Here is a 21,507-nt window from a genome sequence, read left to right as displayed (position 1 = left end):
CTCTTGTCATGAGCTCCATGAATTAGCTTACCACACTATTTCCAAGACAGCTGGCAAGGTACCGAGAGCCCAGGAGAAAAGTGACGAGGAGGTTTCTGTCCCATGGCTGGGTTGGCATGAGAGAGTGTTCCAGGCCACATGGTACCTGATGAAGGGGAGAAAGAGCTTAGAAAGATCTTAGCTGACCTGCTTTGCAGTTTTGCTCAGGGCCAGCCTTAGATAGAAGATGAGGCAGGCTGCCAGAATGGCATGGTTCATCAGCCTCCCTAGGATGTTTTTTTTTTTTTTTTTAATGAGAAAAACTAGCTGGGAGTTCAAAAATTCTGAGTTGAAAACAGAAGCTGACAGGAAGGTTTGGAGTCATACTTCAGCCTTTGAACATTTAAGCATGATTTACCAGAAGCTACAGTATCTCCCGGGCATGCCTCAGTGGCTCAGCTGGTAAAAAACCTGCCTGCCAACGTAAGAGATACAGGAGATGCCAGTTCAGTCCCTGGGTTGAGAAGATCCCCTGTAGAAGAAAATGGCAACCCACTCCAGTATTCTTGCCTGGAAAATCCCATGGACAGAGGAGCCTGGCGGGCTGCAGTTCATGGGGTCACCAAGAGTCAGGACTGAGTGCACGCACACACATACACACGTGTGCACACACATACACACATAGACAGTGTCTCTCAGTGAGAAAAGCAGATGGTGGGCCAGCAATTATTCCTTTGGTTTTGTTGGAATGTGGGGTCCTCTCATGAACAGAAGAGTTCATCAATGCTCTTCTCAGATAAGAGCTATCTTTTTTTTTAAGTGACTATTCTTGAGTTATTATCTTTCATAATATCTGAAATTCTGGAGGATAATACTTTGAATTAAGGTGTAGTGAACTAGCCACTTACCTTGTAGGATTTCAGAGAGGAACTTAAAAGATTTCTTGCATTTGCCAGATACAATAATAAAACCTATCGAATTGATGACATTGACTGGTCGGTGAAGCCTACACACACCTTCCGGAAGCGGGACGGCGCTGAGATCACCTACATGGATTACTACAAGCAGGTAGCTCTTGTTTCTCCTTTCAGCCTCATCTCCCTCCCGCCTAGCTTGGGGAAGGGCTATGGTCTGACTCCTGCCCACCTCTTGAGCCGCATCTGTACCCTCCTGTTTCCTTGGAAGGTTCTACTGTGCTCACGGTTCATAGTTCCTCGAGTCAATCACTCCCCTATGCATTTTCTCACACCCCGCTTCCTCGTCCTTGACACCATTCACAGTCGGCCAATTACTGAACACCCTTCAGGACTCAGCTCAGCAGTCAACTCTTTTTTTTAATAAGATTTTTTTATGTGGACCATTTTTAAAGTCTTTATTGAATTCGTTACACTGTCGCTTCTGTTCTGTTTTGAGTTTTTGGTTCTGAAGCATGTGGGATCTTACCTCCCTGACCAGGGATCCAACCTGCACTCCCTGCTTTGGCAGGTGAAGTCTTAACCACTGGACTGCCAGGGAAATTCCCCTAGCAGTCAAGGGAGCCCTAGGACTTTCTCCTCCAGGTCCCCTCTCTGTACTTAACTTCTTGCAGTTATCACAGGCAGGATATGAATGGTCTGACTCTCCCTCTTCAACTTTGAACTCTTGATTTCTGGACACCCAGGGCTAGCATCTAGTAGATGCTCAAACACTTATTGATGAAATCTCGTGTTGACTCTGGGAGCTGGATTCACAGTGATGAGAATTTCCCCATCCCCACTGTCCAACTTCAGTTCCTTTCAGAGGCGCCTTCTCCTTATTGCATATTCAGTCATATTTCTGTCTCCAAAATCTCACCACTGTTTTACAAACGAAAAGAGAAAGCAAATGTGTTGACCTTTCTACACTTTCAAGAAAAATGATCTCCTTTTCCTCCTTAGCTAATTTCTTTAAAAGGTCCTCTAAACTAGCTCCAAGCACCTCTTCCATTCTTCTTCAGGAAGCCTCAGCAATCTGGTATCCAGTTCTGCTGCTATGGAACTAGGTCTCCAAGGTCAAAGTCAGCTACTGACCTTATTCTAAAGGGCTTTTGGTGGCTCTGGATGCTAGAAACTGCTCCTGGTGAGCTGAACTCCTCTTCCTTGACCCCACGGCACATCCCTGGGTGGTTCCCCACCCTGGGTTTCAGTATCGTTTGAGTTTGAGTTTTGAGTATCGTTTTATGTGGTTTCAGGTGGTTCTTTCTCAGCCTCCTTCAACATTTCCCTCTTTCACTTCTCCCAAACATGAAATGCTATAACTCACCACGGCCCCTTTGCAGAGGATCTTTTCTTCATATTCTGAGATTGCTTCCAATATAGTATTTTTGTCTTGCCCTTCTTCCTAAATTACATCCTCCTCTCCATTTTCAGGCTGCATTTGCATGAATATCCTGCAGGCATCTCAAACGAACAAAATTCAAACTGAATTCATTGTCTTTCCCATGCCTGTCTCTCCTTGGGAATTCTGCGTCTCAGGAAATCATTTTGTATCCTTCTTCTTAGCCCTCTCTGCCTCATTGAGTTGTCCTTACAGAACACATATAGCTTTTGGCATTTGGCAAAGCATTTTGTGCAAAAAATGTTCTCCATTAGTGTTTATTAAACACAGAGTTTGTTAAATGTTTGGGGTTTTTCCTGCATGGTTAAATTCATTTTTCTTTGATGTGTTTGAGGACCTGTGACATTCTGAAAAGGGAATCATGATAAAAATCCCACTCACTTTCTTTGTAATGAGTTGTGATTCCCTGCATATCTATTGTAATTAGGGAGAAAAAGAAAGAAAATGGTACCAGTTTCTAGAATGCTTTCCTCTTTGTCCCAGGAAAGGGATGATAAATTACTATATAGTCTACTCTCAAAGTAGAAGACATCCTTTTTTTCACTTCAGCCATGTTTTGATTTTTTCTTTTTTTCTATTATTTTTTGTGTTTTAATTTTTTTTTGTGTTGGTTTTTGCCAGCATTTGTTTGTAGATTATTTGATGACTATTCTGACTGGTGTGAGGTGATAACCTCATCGTAGTTTTGATTTGCATTTCTCTAATAATTAGCGATGTTGAGTATCATTTTATGTGTTTATTTGCCATCTGTATGTATTCTTTGGAGAAATGTCTGTTTAGGTCTTCTGCTCATTTTTGATTGGGCTGTTTGTTTTCTTGATATAGAGCTGTATGAGCTGCTTATATATTTTGGAGATTACTCCTTTGTCAGTTGTATCATTTGCAATTATTTCTCCCATTCTGAGGGTTGTCTTTTAACCTTGTTTATTGTTTTCCTTGCTGTTCAAAGGTTTTTAAGTTTAATTAGGTCTTATTTGTTTGTTTTTATTTCCATTTCTCTAGGAGGTGGGTCAAAGAGGATCTTGCTGTGATGTATGTCAAAGAGTGTACTGCCTATATTTTCCTCCAAGAGTTTTCTGGCTTTACAGTTAAGTCCTTAATCCATTTTGAGTTTATTTTTGTATACGGTGTTAGGAAGTTAGTTACATTCTTTTACATGTAGCTTTCCAGCTTTCCCAGCACCACTGATTGAAGAGGCTGTCTTTTCTCCATGATATATTCTTGCCTCCTTTGTCAAAGATAAGATGCCCATAGGTGCATAGGTTTATCTCTGGGCTTTCTACCTTGTTTCACTGGTCTGTATTTCTGTTTCTGTGCCAGTACCATACTGTCTTGATGACTGTAGCTTTGCATATAATGTTAAGTCGGAAAGGTTGATTCCTCCAGTTCCATTTTTCTTTCTCAAGATTGCTTTGGCTATTTGGGGTCTTTTGTGTTTCCATACAAACTGTGAAATTTTTTGTTCTAGTTCTGTGAAAAATGCCATCGGTAGTTTCATAGGGATTGCATTGAACCTATAGATTACCTTGGGTTGTATGGTCATTTGCACAATACTGATTCTTCTAATCCAAGAGCATAGTATATCTCTCCATCTGTTTGTGTTGCCTTTGACTCTTTCATCAGTGTCTTATAGTTTTCTGCGGGTTTTTTGTCTCCTGAGGTCGGTTTATTCATGGGTATTTTTGTTGTTGCTGTTGTTGCAGTGGTGAATGGGATTGTTTCCTTAATGTCTCTTTCTGGTTTTTCATTGTCAGTGTATAGGAATGCAAGTGATGTCTGTGTATTGATTTTATATCCGGGTAACTTTACTGGAAGACATCTTGATATTGACCTTTATATTTCTCTATTTTATCTTATCATAAAAACTGTTGCCAAATGCTAAGAAAATTGGGAGACAATAAAGTTCACCTGATTACACAGCTTAGTGGGTAGAATTCTTGACCATGCTCTAGGTAAATAGTAGAATACCCTCTTCTTGGAATATATCCCAGTTTTGCTTGAGCTGTTCCCAGAACTTATAATACTCCTGCATTTTCTTCAAGGTGCTGTCTTGGATTCTGCCTCCTTCGTGAAACCTTCCTTAATTTACCAGCCATAAATTATTTTCACTACCTTGCTCCCTATTCCTTGTGAGGGAACCAGTCCCGAGTGGTGTAACAAGCAGAGGCTCCCAAGTCTTAAGTGATAAATCCTGGTTGTGCTAATTTTCAGTTACAGGACCTTGGGAAGTTATTTAATTTCTAATGATGTTTCCTTATCAGTGAAGAAGATGATAATAATATTTGACTCACAATCCCATTGTTAAGAGCTTCCCAGATGGCTAAGTGGTAAAAAAATCTGCCTGCCAATGCAGGAGTCGCAGGCTTGATCCCTGGGTCAGGAAGATCCTCTGGAGAGGGCATGGCAACCCACTCAGGTATTCTTGCCTGGATAATCCCATGGACAGAGGAGCCTGGCAGGTGAAGTCCACAGAGTTGCAGAGTCAGACACAACAGAGCACACAACAATCACACTCTGTTGTTAAGAGTAAGTGAGGAAAGGGTCTTATTTACCAAAGAGAAATAGACTCACAAACATAGAAAACAAACTTATGGTTATGAAAGGAGAAGTGGGGGATAAAACAGGAGCTTGGGATTAACATATACGCTACTACTATTAATATATATGTAGTAGGTATCCAACAAGGACCTACTGTATAGCACAGGGAAGTATACTAAATATTTTTATATTTAGTATTAAAAAACTATACTATATAACCTATAAGGCAAAAGAATCTGGAAAGAATATCTAACTAAAACTCCATCACTTTGCTGTACAACAACAGGACCTTGTAAATCAATTATAGTTTAATTTAAAAAAACACAGTACTCATTCATTAAAAAAAAGACTAAATGAGGAAAAAAATAAATGCTTAGCGTACATGTATTATTTGTGCTTCTGGTCTACCTTGCTTTGTAGATAATGTAGTTATGTGTAAAGGCAGGGACTGTGCCTCTTTTTTATTTGTATTCCCTTCAGTCCCTGGAATATAGCAAGCACAAGATATGAATGAACGAGGTCGTGTATAAAAACTCTTTCTACCAATGCTTCTCCACGCTTTTCAGCCATAGCGTTGTTGTAATCACCACTTTAAATTGCTGTTTCCTGAATTGGTTTTTATTTTAATGACTTAAAGTCTTTATTGAAGACAGAAGCCCTCACTGCTGGCTTCCTGCATTATAATTATTGATGTCAGCATCACGTGGTCCCCAGGCATTTTGTAAATTATAATTCCTGTTCTGTCATCAGTGTTGAGTAAGCTATACTGGTGTTAATGGAAACTTTGCCTTTGGAAGGTAAATGAACTTATGGCAAGGTGAGAATGTGGAAATTCAAGTTTATGAAGGGAAAGGGGGTGGGGAAGGAGCTAATGATTGCCGAGGACTTATTATAAACCAGACACCGTGCTAGTGGTTTACATGAGACGCCTCTGGGCTCTTGTTGTCCTCGTTTCATAGAGGAGGAAAGGTAAGCCCCTTCCCCAGTGTCATGGTCCAAGTAGATAGACTATCTGTGGACCAGATTTACATTTGTCAGAGTTCAAAACTACTTCCCTGTAACGTCATACTGTCTTGGAAAGTAAGGACAGTTGTGCTCTTTGGGGAAGTCTGAGGTTGACTCAGTATGACCATTGTGTCCAACTTGTGTGTGATATTGTCCTAATGCACACAGGTGCCAGAGCACATGGGCCAGTTGGCCTCAGTCTCCACTGGTAGTGCTGCAGCTGGGGTCATGGTTCTATGGATTTCATCCAGCTTACGGCTCTGGATGAAACTCAGAAGAGAGCAAGAAAATGTTTGGGGGAAAAAAATGGTATTGAATTATAAGAGGTAATAATTAAAATCATGAAGCTGCCCCTGAGATGTAAGAGATAGGTCCCAGGAAGGAAGTAGAAATGAGTAGGTTACTGTGGGGATTAGTAGGGAATTTTTTTCCCCTTCTGTTGAAAAGAGTTTCTTATCCATTCATTTGTTGCTTTTAAGCAAGGGTGCTCATTGTATAGTGTTTCCATATTAACTTTTCCCTCATTGATCTTGCATTCTGTAGCAATATGATATTACCTTATCTGACCTGAACCAGCCAGTTCTTGTTAGTCTGTTGAAAAACAAGAAAAATGACAACTCTGAGGCTCAGATGGCCCACCTGATTCCTGAGCTCTGCTTTCTAACAGGTAATGTTTGTACTTTATTCTCTCTCAAGTTCTTGATCACAGACTCATGACACTTTGCAGTGGGCAAAACCTCCTTAAGTTAGATAAGTGCCAGAGCTCTAATTTAGCCCAGGGAGGATGAGTCTTAGGTAATCTACTTGATCACAGAAGAAGTGGGAGGGTAGAGTGCCCTTTGGAAATTGGTCAGCACCGTGAAGGTTATCTTACTTCCCTTATCTCGTGTATTCCATTTGTTACTTTGACGTTAAATTGGTTGCCAGATGTTTTACTAAAACCAAGATATTTTCCCCCTGTTTTTGAACTTCACTAGGCTAGGTGTTGCCAGTGCAGATGTAAGACACCCAAGTTCAGTCCCCGGGTTAGGAAGATCCTCTGGAGGAGGGCATAGCAGCCCACTCCAGTATTCATGCTTGGAGAGTCTCATGGACAGAGGAGCCTGGAGGGCTTCAGTCCCTGGGGTCGCAAAGAGTTGAACATGACTAAAGCGACTTAGCACACATGCAGGCTAGGAAATCGTGTGATTTAATTTTCTTCCGGTGTATTCTTTGAGAGGTGCCAAAATACTCTTTGTTTTCTTTTTGCATGAGTTCCAGAAGGTAATCTTCACTCTACACTAGAATCAAAAAAAAAAAAAAAAGACTATGTAAGATTCTTTTAATCATGTTCATCTGATTACCAGGGTGAGACTAAGACGGGAGGACTTTCTATATTTTACACTTATGATGCTCGAATGAGTTTGATGTGCATGTGTTTATTCTGCAATTAGAGAAGTTAATAAGGATACCATCTTTGCAGAGAGGGATGAACGTTCTTAGTGATACTCTGGCATTTCACATCTGTGTAGTCCTCTTGGTGGTCTCTAGCCAGACTGGTCACTGAGCATTTGACGCATGACTAGTGCAACTGAGGGATTGGATGGAGCAGTGCTGTAAGTGTAAAGATATAGAATAGACGTCTAAGATGCAGTGTGAAAGAAAAGAGAAACTATCTCATTAACTCACTTTTTATATTGGATATGTGTTTAAATGATAATATTTTGGATATTCTGAGTTACTGTTTGAATAATTGCATCTGTTTCTTTCTGGCTCTTTTTAAATGTGACTACTAGAAAACATTTTAAATGAAAAGGCTTGCATTGCTGTCAGATGGTGAATCTGATTCAGTTTAAGTTCAGAGTTTTATTACTCTGTGCCTAAGATGGGCTGGATTACATTGAGGACTGTTCATGTTTCACTTTGTTTTCATTCACAATGGATAGGGATGCCTGGCCAGGCGACTTCTGATTTCCAGCTGATGAAGGCTGTGGCTAAAGAAACTCGTCTTGATCCTTTGGTAAGGCAGCAGCACCTGGCCAGGCTTGCGGATGACTTCCAGAGGTATGGGAACATCTCCACATCCAGATGCTCCACAAAGTCTCTTCATTGATGTTTGTTATCAAGAATAATATCTCACCTATACTGAGCACCTAGCATGTGCCAGGCAGTGTGGTGGCACTGTCTGTGGATTGCCATATTTAACCTTTTCATTACCCCTATGAAATAGCTAAGTTAGTCCTACATTTTGTCAATCAGGAAACCATGGCTTTAAAAGATTTCAGAGTTTGCTCAAGGTCCATGTTATTCTGTGTCAGAATTTGTATTTGAAGCCTGACCTATTTGGCTCAGGGGCTGCTTCGGTGAGTCAGTAGTAAAGAATCCACCTGCAAAGCAGGAGATGCAGGAGACTCAGGTTCAATCCCTGGGTCGGGAAGATCCCCTGGAGGAGGGCATGGCAACCCAGTATTCTTGCCTGGAGAATCCTATGGGCAGAGGAGCCTGGCAGGCTATAGTCAGTAGGGTCCCAAAGAGTCGGACATGACTGAAGTGACTGAGTACACATGCAGACACTTGGCTCAGTGGCCCATTCTGTTTACCAGAGGGCCCCACTGGGAGCCTTTCCATCCCTTGGAGTCCCCCATGGGTGCAGTCCTCCTATAATTCCTTAGAGCAGAGAAAAAATGGTGAATAGAAATAGAAGTCAGGAACCCTAAAAAATCAGTCTCTGAATAATTAACATTATAATTTTATCTCTAATGATCCCAATTTTTAGATAGTAAGCATTTTTAATGACTTAAGACTCAACTCTGTAACAGAAACAAGGATGCTCGTTTTGAGCTGGAGACCTGGGGGCTGCATTTTGGATGCCAGATGTCTCTGACCGGCCGCATTGCACCTGCAGAAAAAATAATAATGCAAGACCACATAGTAAGTTCTGTAATTTTATTTTCATTTAAAAGTATTTTCTTGAATGTATGTCAGTTTGATCATAAGTCAGAGTAGGATTATAATATAATGTTCATTTGCTTTCTCTGTGGCCTCTTCCCAGGTGGTACTAGTAGTAAAGAACCCACCTGCCAATGCAGGAGATGTTAAGAGATGTGGGTTCCATCCCTGGGCTGGGAAGTTCCCCGGACGAGGGCATGGAAACCCCCTCCAGTATTCTTACCTGGAGAATCCCATGGGCAGAAGAGCCTGGCGGGCTATAGTCCATAGGGTCGCAAAGCATTGGACACAACTGAACTGACTTAGCACAGTATATTTCGCCACCCTCCCTTTGTCCTGAACCCCAAGGACCCTCTGTTTTCCTTTTTAATCGGAGTGTACAAGGATTTAGTGGCACCCAGCAGATTTAGGTTAGTGTGATATGATGTCACATTTACAGATGCATTAGAAGACTTCCCTGGTTGTCCTTTGGTTAAGAATCCACCTGCCAAGGCAGGGGACACAGGTTCGATCGCTGGTCCAGGGAGATTCCACATGCTATGAAGCAGCTAAGGCCACATACTACAATTACTGAATCCCACGTGCTGTAGAGCCAGTTCTCTGCAACAAGAGAAGCTGCCTCAATGAGAAGCCCTGCACTTCAATGAAGAGTAGACCCCGCTTGCCACCACAAGAGAATATCCGCACACAGCAGCGATGACCCAGTGCAGCCAAATATAAATAAATAAAAGATGCACTACAAAATGGTACTTCACGCCATTGCAATCAAAACATGTAACCTATTATTGGGTGGTGTTGTACTCTTATATCACTTAAAAAATTTGTGGTTCCTGAAAATGTTTTAACTGGTGGAGGTTAATTCCAGTAGACTGTTTCCTGATACCAGAGTTCTTTCTCTTCCCCAAAATAGATGCTGCTCAGTTGGCATAAACATGAAGAAATTCTCCCAGAGCTCACCTATTCATAACAGTTAGGCAGAGAGGCATTCAGAAACCTGGAGAGACAAATCATTGCCTCTCTAGGGTTTCCACTGGAAAAAAAAATGAACCAATTTTATGCAAAAATTGTACATTCTGTACTTTGCCCCTCTGTTTTGCCCATTTTTTAAGTGAGTTACATTTCATTTTTAAAGGTGTTCTTCTTGCCCTTATTTGATGCAGGTAAGTCAGCATGTTGAAATTAATGATTGAGCAGTGAATGGTTTTTTTTTTTTTTGGTATGATGGGGTTTCTTTTTTTTCATTATTGCTTTTTGATAATCTATTCAAATAACCAAAATCCTTGTTGGAGAAGCTAAGGAAAAACTAAACACAAAATATTGTCAAGTCCTAAAATGTACACCCCCATTAAGATCTTGGTCAGGAGTCAGTAAAAAGAAGCTCAGTTTTAGTTCTACATGTGAAGTGAGATGTGAAATATTTTAAATGGTCTGTTTCATCATCTGTAGGTAATCATACTTGTTAGAGTTTTGTTTGCATATTTTGGCCCAGAATCAGATCTCCACAGGAGTACTGTGTGCTCAGTCATGTCCAACTCTTCGCAGCCCCATGGACTTTAGCCTCCCTGGCTCCTCTGTCCGTGGGATTTCCCAGGCAACAATGTTGGAGTGGGCTGCCGTTTCCTACTCCAGAGATCCTCTTACTCCAAAGATCGAACCCACATCTCTTCCATCTCTTGCATTGACAGGTGGATTCTTTACCAGTACTCTTGCCTGGAAAATCCCATGGGCGGAGGAGCCTGGTGGGCTGCTGTCTGTGGGGTTGCACAGAGTCAGACACGACTGAAGTGACTTAACAGCAACAGCAGCATCACCTGGGAATCCCCCCTTCTTAGAAGGGGCACTAAAATGGAGAACCCGCCCCCTAGAGGTGGTATTGGGTAGGTTAGAATTGTCTGTGTCAGTGACTTCTCAGCTGATCTTGCTTTTTTAAAAGTGGATTTGAGAAACTGGGGCTTCCCTGATAGCTCAGTTGGTAAAGAATCTGCCTGTAATGCAGGAGACCCCGGTTCAATTCCTGGGTCACAAAGATACCCTGGAGAAGGGATAGACTACCCACTCCAATATTCTTGGGCTTCCCTTGTGGCTCAGCTGGTAAAGAATGTGCCTGAAATGCAGGAGACCTGGGTTCGATCCCTGGGTTGGGAAGATCCCCTGGAGAAGGGAAAGGCTACCCACTCCAGTATTCTGGCCTGGAGAATTCCATGGACAGTATAGTTCAGTTCAGTTCAGCCACTCAGTCTTGTCTGACTCTTTGTGACCCCATGGACTAGACACACCAGTCTTCCCTGTCCATCACCAACTCCCAGAGCTTGTTCAAACTCATATCCATCGAGTCAGTGATGCCATCCAACCATCTCATCCTCTGTTGTCACCTTCTCCTGCCGCCTTCCATCTTTCCCAGCATCAGGGTCTTTTAAACTGAGTCAGTTCTTCATATCAGGTGGCCAAAGTACTGGAGTTTCAGCTTCAGCATCAGTCCTTCCAATGAATATTCAAGACTGATTTCCTTTAGGATAGACTGGTTGGTTCTCCTTGCAGTCCAAGGGACTCTCAAGAGTCTTCTCCAACACCACAGTTCAAAAGCATCAATTCTTCAGTGCTCAGCTTTCTTTATGATCCAACTCTCACATCCATACATGACTATTGGAAAAACCATAGCTTTGACTAGATGGACCTTTGTTGGCAAAGTAATATCTCTGCTTTTTAATATGCTGTCTAGTTTGGTCATAGCTTTTCTTCCAGGGACCAAGTGTCTTTTAATTTCATGGCTGCAATCACCATCTGCAGTGATTTTGGAGCTCCCCAAAATAAAGTATGTCACTGTTTCTGTTGTTTCCCCATCTATTTGAAGTGATGGGACCAGATGCCATGATCTTAATTTTCTGAATGTTGAGTTTTAAGCCAACTTTTTCACTCTCCTCTTTCACTTCCATCAAGAGGCTCTTCAGTTCCACTTCACTTTTTGCCATGAGAGTGGTATCATCTGCATATCTGAGGTTATTGATATTTCTCCCAGAAATCTTGATTCCAGCTTGTGCTTCATCCAGCCTGGCATTTCACATGATGTACTCTACATATAAGTTAAATAAGCAGGGTGACAATATACAGCCTTGACGTTCTCCTTTCCCAGTTTGGAACCAGTCTGTTGTTCCATGTCCAGTTCTAACTGTTGTTTCCTGACCTGCATACAGATTTCTCAGAAGGCAGGTCAGGTGGTCTGGTATTCCCATCTCTTGAAGAATTTTCCACAGTTTGTTGTGATCCACACAGTCAAAAGCTTTGGCATAGTCAGTACAGCAGAAATAGGTGTTTTTCTGGAACTCTCTTGCTTTTTTGATGATCCAGCGGATGTTGGCAATTTGATCTCTGGTTCCTCTGCCTTCTCTAAAACCAGCTTGAACATCTGGAAGTCCATGGTTCACATACTGTTGAACCCTGGCTTGGAGAATCTTGAGCATTACTTTGCTAGCATGTGAGATGAGTGCAGTTGTGTGGTCATTTGACCATTCTTTGGCATTGCCTTTTTTGGGGATTGGAATGAAAACTGACCTTTTCCAGTCCTGTGGACACTGCTGAGTTTTCCAGATTTGCTGGCATATTGAGTGCAGCACTTTCATAGCATCATCTTTCAGAATTTGAAATAGCTCAGCTGGAATTCCATCACTTCCACTAGCTTTGTTTGTAGTGATGCTTCCTAAAGCCCACTTGACTTCACCTTTCAGGATGTCTGGCTCTAGGTGGGTGATCACACCATCATGGTTATCTGGGTCATAAAGATCTGTTTTGTATAGTTCTTCTGTGTATTCTTGCCACCTCTTATTATTATCTTCTGCTGTTGTTAGATCCATACCATTTCTGTCCTTTATTGTGCTCATCTTTGCATGAAATGTTCCCTTGGTATCCCTAATTTTCTTGAAGAGATCTCAAGTCTTTCCCATTCTATTGTTTTCCTCTATTTCTTTGCATTGATCACTGAGGAAGGCTTTCTTTTCTCTCCCTGCTGTTCTTTGGAACTCTGCATTCAAATAGGTATATCTTTCCTTTTCTGCTTTGCCTTTAGCTTCTCTTCTTTGCTCAGCTATTTGTAAGCCCTCGTCAGACAACCATTTGCCTTTTTGCATTTCTTTTTCTTGGGGATTGTCTTGATCACTGCCTCTTGCACAATGTCATGAACCTCCGTCCATAGTTCTTCAGGCACTCTGTCTATGAGATCTAATCCCTTGAATCTATTTCTCACTTCCACTCTATAATCGTAAGGGATTTGATTTAGGTCATACCTGAATGGTCTAGTGGTTTTCCCTACTTTCTTCAGTTTAAGTCTGAATTTGTCAATAAGGAGTTGATGATCTGAGCCAGAGTCAGCTCCCAGTCTTGTTTTTCCTGACTGTATAGAGCCTCTCCATCTTTGGCTGCAAAGAATATAATCAATCTTATTTCAGTATTGACCATCTGCTGATGCCCATGTGTAGAGTCTTCTCTTGTGTTATTGGAAGAGAGTGTTTGCTATGACCAGTGCATTCTCTTGGCAAAACTCTGTTAACCTTTGCCCTGATTCATTTTGTACTCCAAGGCCAAATTTACCTGTTACTCCAGGTAGCTCTTGGCTCCCTACATTTGCATTCCAGTCCCCTATAATGATGAGGACATCTTTTTTTGGTGTTAGTTTTAAAAGGTTTTGTAGGTCTTCATAGAACCATTCGACTTTAGCTTCTTTACAATTACTGATGGGGGTGTAGACTTGGATTTCTGTGATATTGAATGGTTTGCCTTGGAAATGAACAGAGATCATTTTATCGTTTTTGATATTGCATCCAAGTACTGCATTTTGGACTCTTTTGTTGACTATGGTGGTTGCAAAAAGTCGAACGTGACTGAGTGACTTTCACTTTGAGAAACTGAGTACAGAAAAAGTTCACAGGCCTCAGAGTGGCCTTGGGTGTGTGTCCTGGGTCACCTGCCAGCTGGTAAAGGTGGGAGTGTAGGTGAGAGGGCTGTGGTTCTCCTCACACTGGCTGTAACGGGAAAGAATGAATCCTGGCTCGAGACAGAGCCCTTCAGGAGGCCGAACCCTGCCCCTTGGTTCTTAGGTGAAGGTTGTCCCCTGAAGCTGAGCCCCTGCCTGGCCTTCTGTGACATGGCACTGGGAGGATGGTTGGGGCCTGGTAGTCAGAGTGCTTGGTGGAAAATGCCCTGACTGCAAAGTCAAGTCCATGCCACCAGCTGGCTCCATAACCACTTTCAGCCGTCACTTTTCAGTCTGTAAAATAAGGGGATTGCAATGCTTCTTAAACAGTACTATGCGGACGAATCACTGGGGAACTCGTTAACATGCAGAGTCTGGTTCAGTGGGTCTGGGATGGGGCCCAGGACTGCATTTCTAACAAGCTCTCAGGAGACAGCGCTGGTACAAGACGACATTCTGAGTAGCAAGGGATTAGCTTATAGTGTCCTTTTAAATTCTACCAGTGGTTCTTCCTGGCTCACACACCAGGGACTTTTGATTTGATTTCAGAAACCTGGGGACTAGTCTGAAGTCTGCCCTCTTCAATGTTGGGAGCTTGTTCTTCCTGGTCACCTGGGGAACCGTCCAAGAATAAGATAGGAGCCTGTGTCTTGGCTTCATCTTTGCTTCTGGATATAGCTACTCCTAGTATAATGTGTAGTCTTAATGGTAGGCTCTTTTCATCTCAGTATGGTGACCTGGAAGATCAGTCATCAGCATTTCCCACTTACGACTTCTAGAAGCCTAAAGCAAAGAGACCAAACTGGACAGTCATTCATGTGAGCTTTTGTAGTAAAGATCTTAGGCTTGTAGAGCTGGAAGGGAACCTAGAGATTTGTGTGGGGTTTGCTTTTGGGGTTGTTTTTTTTTCTCTTGGTCACACTGTGTAGCTTATGGGGTCTTAGTTCCCCCACCAAGGATTGAACCTTGCCCTCAGCAGTCAAAGCTTGGAGTCCTAACCACTGGACCGCTAGGGAATTCCTGGGAACCTAGAGATTTGAACCGGATACTTGCCTTTGCCATGGCAGAGCCCCATGAGGTGAAGGGACTTGCCAAGGATCTACAGGCAAGGAAGGGTTGACCTGGGATGTCATTCAGTTGCCTCCACTCCCAAGAAGTGTGTGTTGTGTTCAGATGTGAAGTACTTATATGTGTGTTTTAAGTCTGTAAGTAGCAAACTGTACTGAATTGTTCTGTTATGACAAATATGAAATATCTCCACATTGTCTTTTTTATTTAATTATTCTCTGTTATTTTTCTCAGTGTCAACCTGCATCTGCAGCTGACTGGTCTAAGGATATACGAACTTGCAAGGTTTTAAGTGCACAGTCTTTGAATAAATGGCTGGTTATATGTAGTAACAGAGCTGAAAGTGTGACAGAGAACTTTCTGAACTGCTTGAGAAGAGTTGGAGGTCCCATGGGATTTAATGTGGATCACCCCAAAATGTGAGAAGATGCTGAAATTTCTCCTCATTTTTTCATAAGTTAATATGGTTTGATTAGAAAGGTAATAGGAGTTAATGGCTGAAAGAGCTACAAATGTTTCTTTATGTCAGTAAAATTTCCTACTATAGAGTCCCAAGAAAATAGTTATACGTAGAGTTGGCAATGATTAAAATTTTATCCAGTTAAGATGTATTTTATGTTGGTCTTTGTAAAACTTTATTTTCATAATTCTTACTAGGCAGTAGTCTCATTACCTCGATGTTTTTCCAGTACTAGTTGAGATATGAATTCTTAATAAATCCATATATTGCCTTCTCAGCTTTTTTCTTAATTCCTCCATATCACTTGTTTATAAAACTTAACAGCAGTCAGGATATTAACAAAAGTTGCATTTCCTGACTTATTTGATAGATTTTATGATTTAAAATTTAATGTAAAAATAAATCTGAAACAAGTTTTCTTCTTCTGTTCCTGTGGCATAAGATTAGTCATCTAGATAGTTTGCTGATAGAACCAGGTCATTCATTTAGCCTTTGAACGTTTATTGAGTATCTACTATTACATAGTAAATGCTATGCTATTTGCATGGGATGAGAGAAATATGACACTTTCAATTTAGTAAGGAATCCATTGATATACAATCACACTCAAAGCTGAATACTGTTTTAATTTAGAAAAGCCACAAAGTTGGTCATGCCTTACTTCATTGCTTAAAAAAAGAACAACAGATACTTCTTTCTCTTTGTTGTAGTGGAGGTGCAAATGTCCTAATTGCCAGGATGGGGAGTTATTCTTTAAATACGTGTTACTAATTAGTTACATCATCAGCTCGGGAATTGTTGTAAACCGTAGCTGTTCCCGAAGTCTCATTTTACACTGTCGTCTAGAGTTCTCTTCTTATCAAATCTGTTAACAAATCGCCTGGTTTGAGTTTCACCTGCTCTAATTTCTCTCAACCTATGAGGTAAGAAGACAGGAAAAGATTAAAGAAAGAAGCTACAGTCTCAGACCTGGACTGGCATCACAGGCTCTTTTTCACCCGAATTCCAACAAGTCTGTGCTCTTGTTCTGTTCTTGGCCTGTTTTGTTTGAAAGCTCATATTTTATTCCATCCTTTTTCTCTCCTGTGACGTATCTATTTACTTATTAGATTTATATGCGTAGCTTCTCCCATCTGAAACAGCACTGCTGGTCACTCCTGTTGTAACCAGCGCGAGGCAGATGTTGGTCCTGCCACCTGGTGGGCAAGCTTTCAAAGGCCCCTGGGCATTGGGACCGTTCCAACCATGTATACATAGGAGAGGTTGAACCCATGTCAAGAAAATAGATCTATAAATTCCTCTGAGTGGAATCATTTTCTGTAACCTCTGGCCCCTAATATACTGTAGCCACAGAACAGATAATTGATAAGTACTTGTCCACTGATTGATTGATTAATTAAGGTTAGATATTCCAGGCTCCATGCAAGGTGCCACTAAGGAAAAAAAAATCTTTTAGTTTGAATCATACAGATTAACTGGATATCTCGATCTCAGTAATCTAATGATTTTTGTTTTAGAGTTCCCATGGAGATTCAGATTACAGAATTTTTAGTCCCAATTTAACTTGAACTCTGTTTCAGTGTTTGATAATGAGACTTGTAGTTTCAAAAGTACGCCTTCAATTCCATTTTGAACAACAGAATTGTTGTTTAGATAGAATCTGTGGGTACTCTATACAATGGAGAAAATTTCAGTTTTCACTAATCTGTTTTTTATGTTAATAAAAATAGTAATTAAATGTTTCTGGCATATCTTGTTTGAGAGAAGCAATTTTAGATGCAAAAGGTTTCAGTTTAATGATTTTTTCCCTCAAATTATAGTCTGTTATAAATATTGACTGCTATTATTTTTAACGCTATATGATTATGTGCTACTAAAATTTATACATTTTCAAAATTAATCTTTTTATGTAGCATAAAAGTACAAGAAAATCCAGCTGCGTTTATTCACGCTATACAGAAGCATGTTAAATATGAGGTTCAGTTGGTAAGTATAGGATAGTTTTTCATGTTTTGAGGTATAATTTTTATTTTTCTTCTTATCTAATAGTCTTGAAAGCAGGAATTTGAACATATTCTCCCACATGTTTTCAAATTGCTGTGCATTTCCCCAAACACCCAAAAAGTATTAATCTTGATATTTTAACCAGATATTTTCTTTTCCTTTCATATTTCTAATATTAATTTTTAACCCAGGTGGTGCTAGTGGTAAAGAATCTGCCTGCCAATGCAGGAGACACAAGAGATGTGGGTTCGATCCCTGGGTTGGGAAGATCCCCTGGAGAAGGGAATGGCAACCCACTCCCGTATTCTTGCCTGGAGAATCCCATGGACCGAGGAACCTGGTGGGCTACAGTCCATGGGAACCAAAAAGATGTGGACACGGCTGAGCGCCCACCCCTTTATCAACTTATTGGATATCTGCATATTTTCAGCTTGTGGGTGGGGGTCATCTTTTACTTAAGGTTTAAGATAAATTGACTCTCATCCCATACGTGTTGGGGCGCCCAGTTTTGTTCTCATGTTTCAGGGGTTCTTGGAAGGTCACCTATGGTCCCATGTCCCTCTTCCCCTGAATTCTTGTCCCCCTTCACGGGTGCCCTTTCCTTCTGCTTTATAACATCCTGGGGGATACCCACAATTGCTGCATTTCCCAAAGTATCGTGTGTGTGTGTATGCATGTTGTGTGTGGTGAGTGTGTGTGTGTGTGTGTGTGTGTGTGTGGTGTGTGTGTGTGTGTGTGTGTGTGTGTGTGTATGTGTGTGTGTGTGTGTGTGTGTTGTGAGTGTATGTGTGTTTGTGGTGTGGTGTATGTGTAGTGAGTGCATGTGTGTGGTGAGTGTGTGTATGTGTGTGTGTGTTGTGAGTGTATGTGTGTTTGTGGTGTGGTGTGTGTATAGTGAGTGCATGTGTGTGGTGAGTGTGTGTATGTGTGTGTGTGTGTGTGTGTGTGTGTGTGTGTGATGAATGTATGTGTGTGTGTGGTGTGTGTGTGTGTGTGTGTGTGTGTGTGTGTTGTGTATGTGTGTGTGTGTGTGTGTAGTGTGTGTGTGTGTGTGTGTGTATGTGTGGTGTGTGTGTAGTGTGTGCATGTGTGTGTGGTGAGTGTGTGTGGTGAGTGTGTGTATGTGTGTTGTGAGTGTCTGTGTGTGGTGTGTGTGTGTGTAGTTAGCATGTGTGTGTAGTGTGTGTGTGTATATGTGTGTGTGTAGTGAATGCATGTGTGTGGTGAGTGTGTGTATGTGTGTGTGTGTGTGTTGTGAGTGTATGTGTGTTTGTGGTGTGGTGTGTGTGTAGTGAGTGCATGTGTGTGTGGTATGTGTGTGTGTGGTGAGTGTGTGTATGTGTGTGTGTGTTGTGAGTGTGTGTTTGTGGTGTGGTGTGTGTGTAGTGAGTGTGTGTGTGTAGTGAGTGTGTGTGTGGTGAGTGTATGTATGTGTGTGTGTTGTATAGCTGACTTTGCTGAGGGTTTGGGGCCAAGGCACGATTACATCACATACCACCATTCCAGACAAGTTAAAATTGATTTACATTTTCGTAAAGGATCGCTCAACCCTTCCCGTGTCCTGGAAATGCTCGCTTGGCCTCTCACTGCACTGCAGTGCTCCTCTGCCCCAACTGCTTTCTTACTCCCCTGGCTCATTCATCCCAGCTCCCAGCCTTGCTATTCATGTCTCACACAAAGCAGTTTAATTAGCTATCTCTTTCCACAAAAATTTGCCCATAAGGATGTTATTAACCAAAGAAATTCTCACTCTAAGAGCATTTATTTTTCACTTTAAAATGTAAAATTGAACTTGCAGAAAAGTTGCAAGAATAGTACTGCTGCTGCTGCTGCTGCTGCTAAGTCGCTTCAGTCGTGTCCGACTCTGTGCGACCCCATAGACGGCAGCCACCAGGCTCCCCCATCCCTGGGATTCTCCAGGCAAGAACACTGGAGTGGGTTGCCATTTCCTTCTCCAATGCATAAAAGTGTAAAGTGAAAGTCAAGTCGCTCAGTCGTGTCTGACTCTTTGTGACCCCATGGACTGCAGCCCACCAGGCTCCTCCACCCATGGGATTTTCCAGGCAAGAGTACTGGAGTGGGGTGCCATAAAGAACTCTAATACACCATTCACTCAGATTCCCCGATTGTTGGCATTTGATCATGTTTACTATCATTTTCTGTCATTTCCTCTCCTCCCTCTCTCCCTCCCTCTTTCCCTTCCTCCCTTCCTATCTTATTTATTTATTTTTTCCTGAACATTTGAGAGTAAGTTACAGGCATGATGCACATTACCCTTTTAATACAGTTATGCACATTTCCTACAAACAGGGTCACTCTCCTACGGAACCACAGAACAACCATCAAAATCAGGGAGCAGTATAACCAGCTACTCTACCACTCCATTCACATTTCTCCATTTGTCCCCAGAAGGTTTTCTCTAATGAATAGATCTAATATATTGCATTTAGTTGCCTTTTCTCTTTAATCTCTCCTTCAGTTTGTGACAGTTCCGTAGTTTCCGTTGACTTGGATGACCTTCCAGTTTTTAAGAGTATAGTAGACCAGTTATTTAATACAGTGTCTCTCACTTTGGGTTCGTCTACTGTTTCTTTATCATTAAATTCAGTTTATGCACTTTGGGCAGCAGTATCACAGGAATGATTCTGTGTTCTTACCCGGGGTACTCCATTACTAGGATGATTTCTGTCAAGCTTCTTCTTTATAAAGTTACACTTTTTGGTAATTAAGATTTTTTTGGTAGGGACATACTTTGAGACTATGTAAATATCCTGTTCTTCATCAAACTTCACCCACTAGTGTTAGAATCCATTGATAATTCTTGTCTTAATCCATTCCTACAGCCTATGTGCATGCACTCAGTTGCTCAGTCGTGTCTGAGTCTTTGAGCCCCTATGTCCAAATTGTCCTTGGTTTTGCCAGTAGGAACCCCATTCAGTATGGCTTCTGTCTTTTTGATGTTTTTTTATCTTTCTTGGAACACTTCCTTACTGTCTGGCACAGTAAAATATTCCAGGTTAATTTAAGTTTTTCTGCCCAACTCTGGAATTGTGTATTTCTCCAATGAACCCTGACTCCTTTTGGAAGAGATCAGTATCACAAACCAAGATCTGGGCACTGGGTGTGCTTATTTGCTGCTGGGGTGTCACGGCCCCTAGGCTTTCCCAATGGGCAAAGCTAGGAAATATGTATATATGTGTGTGTGCTTAGGCTTCCCTGGTGGCTCAGTAGTGAAAAGTTTGCCTGTGGTGCAGGAAATGTGGGTTCAGTCCCCGAGTGGAGAAGATCTCCTGGAGAAGGAAACGGCAGTTCACTCCAGTATTCTTGCCTGGGAAATCCAGTGGACAGAGGAACCTGGTGGGCTAGTCTGTGGGGTCACAAGAGTTGGACATGACTTAGCGACTGAACTACCACCGCTGCTTGGGTGTTCATATATATACATGCACACTTGCATCTATTTTATTGCTGTATGTATCTATGTATATATTAAAATATTTTATCAAAATTTTAAATATGAAACGTGTTCAGGTCCCCAGTTGCAACCCAGTGCCACAGGAGATGGTACTCCCTTTCCATATCTGTACCCCTTATCTCTGAGAGTGAGAAACATGGCCCTTTTCATTCTCCACATACTTGCTTACTTCTCCAGCCCTGGTGTGTAACCAGTCTCACTTGGCTCTGACTTTCTTATAGTCCTGGTTCCCATTGGGCCACTCCTCCTTAGCCCCAGATTCACAGGATGCAAGGCAGGAAGGCCCCTGAGATAATTTTTCCGGTACTTTAAAAATATTTTCTTCTGCTTTATATGATTAAGTGTAAATAATTTTCGCTTTTGATGTTATGATTTGGAACAATTCTATAGGTGAAAAAAGTCACTATATTTGTTTTCTGTTGATTATGACAGTGCCTGTCTTTTCTATAATTTGGGGGATGGAGGTGGTTGAAAGTAGAGAATAAAAGATAGGAAGGAGGTGGAGTTAGGCCAGGAGAGGTCCTTCTGTGAGGGAAATACCTGATGGTAAGTGTAAGCAGTAACAGAGAAGACTGGAATTTACCAGGGCACCTGAAGCTTCTTTCTCCTTATTTTCCCTCCCATCATACCCTACATTCAAGTCCGAGTAAACAAACAAAAACAAAAACTGTTGTTTTTTAATTTTGGATGTCCAGTGCCTAATGGGGAAAAGACTACAATTTAAGCGAATTCTCC

The 21,507-nt window shown here is 41.6% G+C and overlaps 1 protein-coding gene across 1 annotated transcript in view; it reads left to right on the top strand.

Moving 5' to 3' along the window:
- PIWIL4 (piwi like RNA-mediated gene silencing 4) overlaps positions 1–21,507 on the top strand; it is a 55,914-nt gene that overhangs the window by 22,039 nt on the left and 12,368 nt on the right. The window contains exons 8-13 of the mRNA XM_061440188.1: positions 936–1,047; positions 6,421–6,544; positions 7,803–7,920; positions 8,676–8,787; positions 15,071–15,255; positions 17,210–17,282. Of these exons, the coding sequence (XP_061296172.1) occupies positions 936–1,047; positions 6,421–6,544; positions 7,803–7,920; positions 8,676–8,787; positions 15,071–15,255; positions 17,210–17,282 (724 nt within the window). The remainder of the gene's footprint in view (positions 1–935; positions 1,048–6,420; positions 6,545–7,802; positions 7,921–8,675; positions 8,788–15,070; positions 15,256–17,209; positions 17,283–21,507) is intronic.

The sequence above is a fragment of the Bos javanicus genome, chromosome 15 (assembly GCF_032452875.1).
Source record: "Bos javanicus breed banteng chromosome 15, ARS-OSU_banteng_1.0, whole genome shotgun sequence".
Lineage (NCBI taxonomy): Eukaryota > Metazoa > Chordata > Mammalia > Artiodactyla > Bovidae > Bos > Bos javanicus.
The sequence above is the reverse complement of the archived record's forward strand: the minus strand, read 5'-3'. Positions and strand labels throughout refer to the sequence as shown.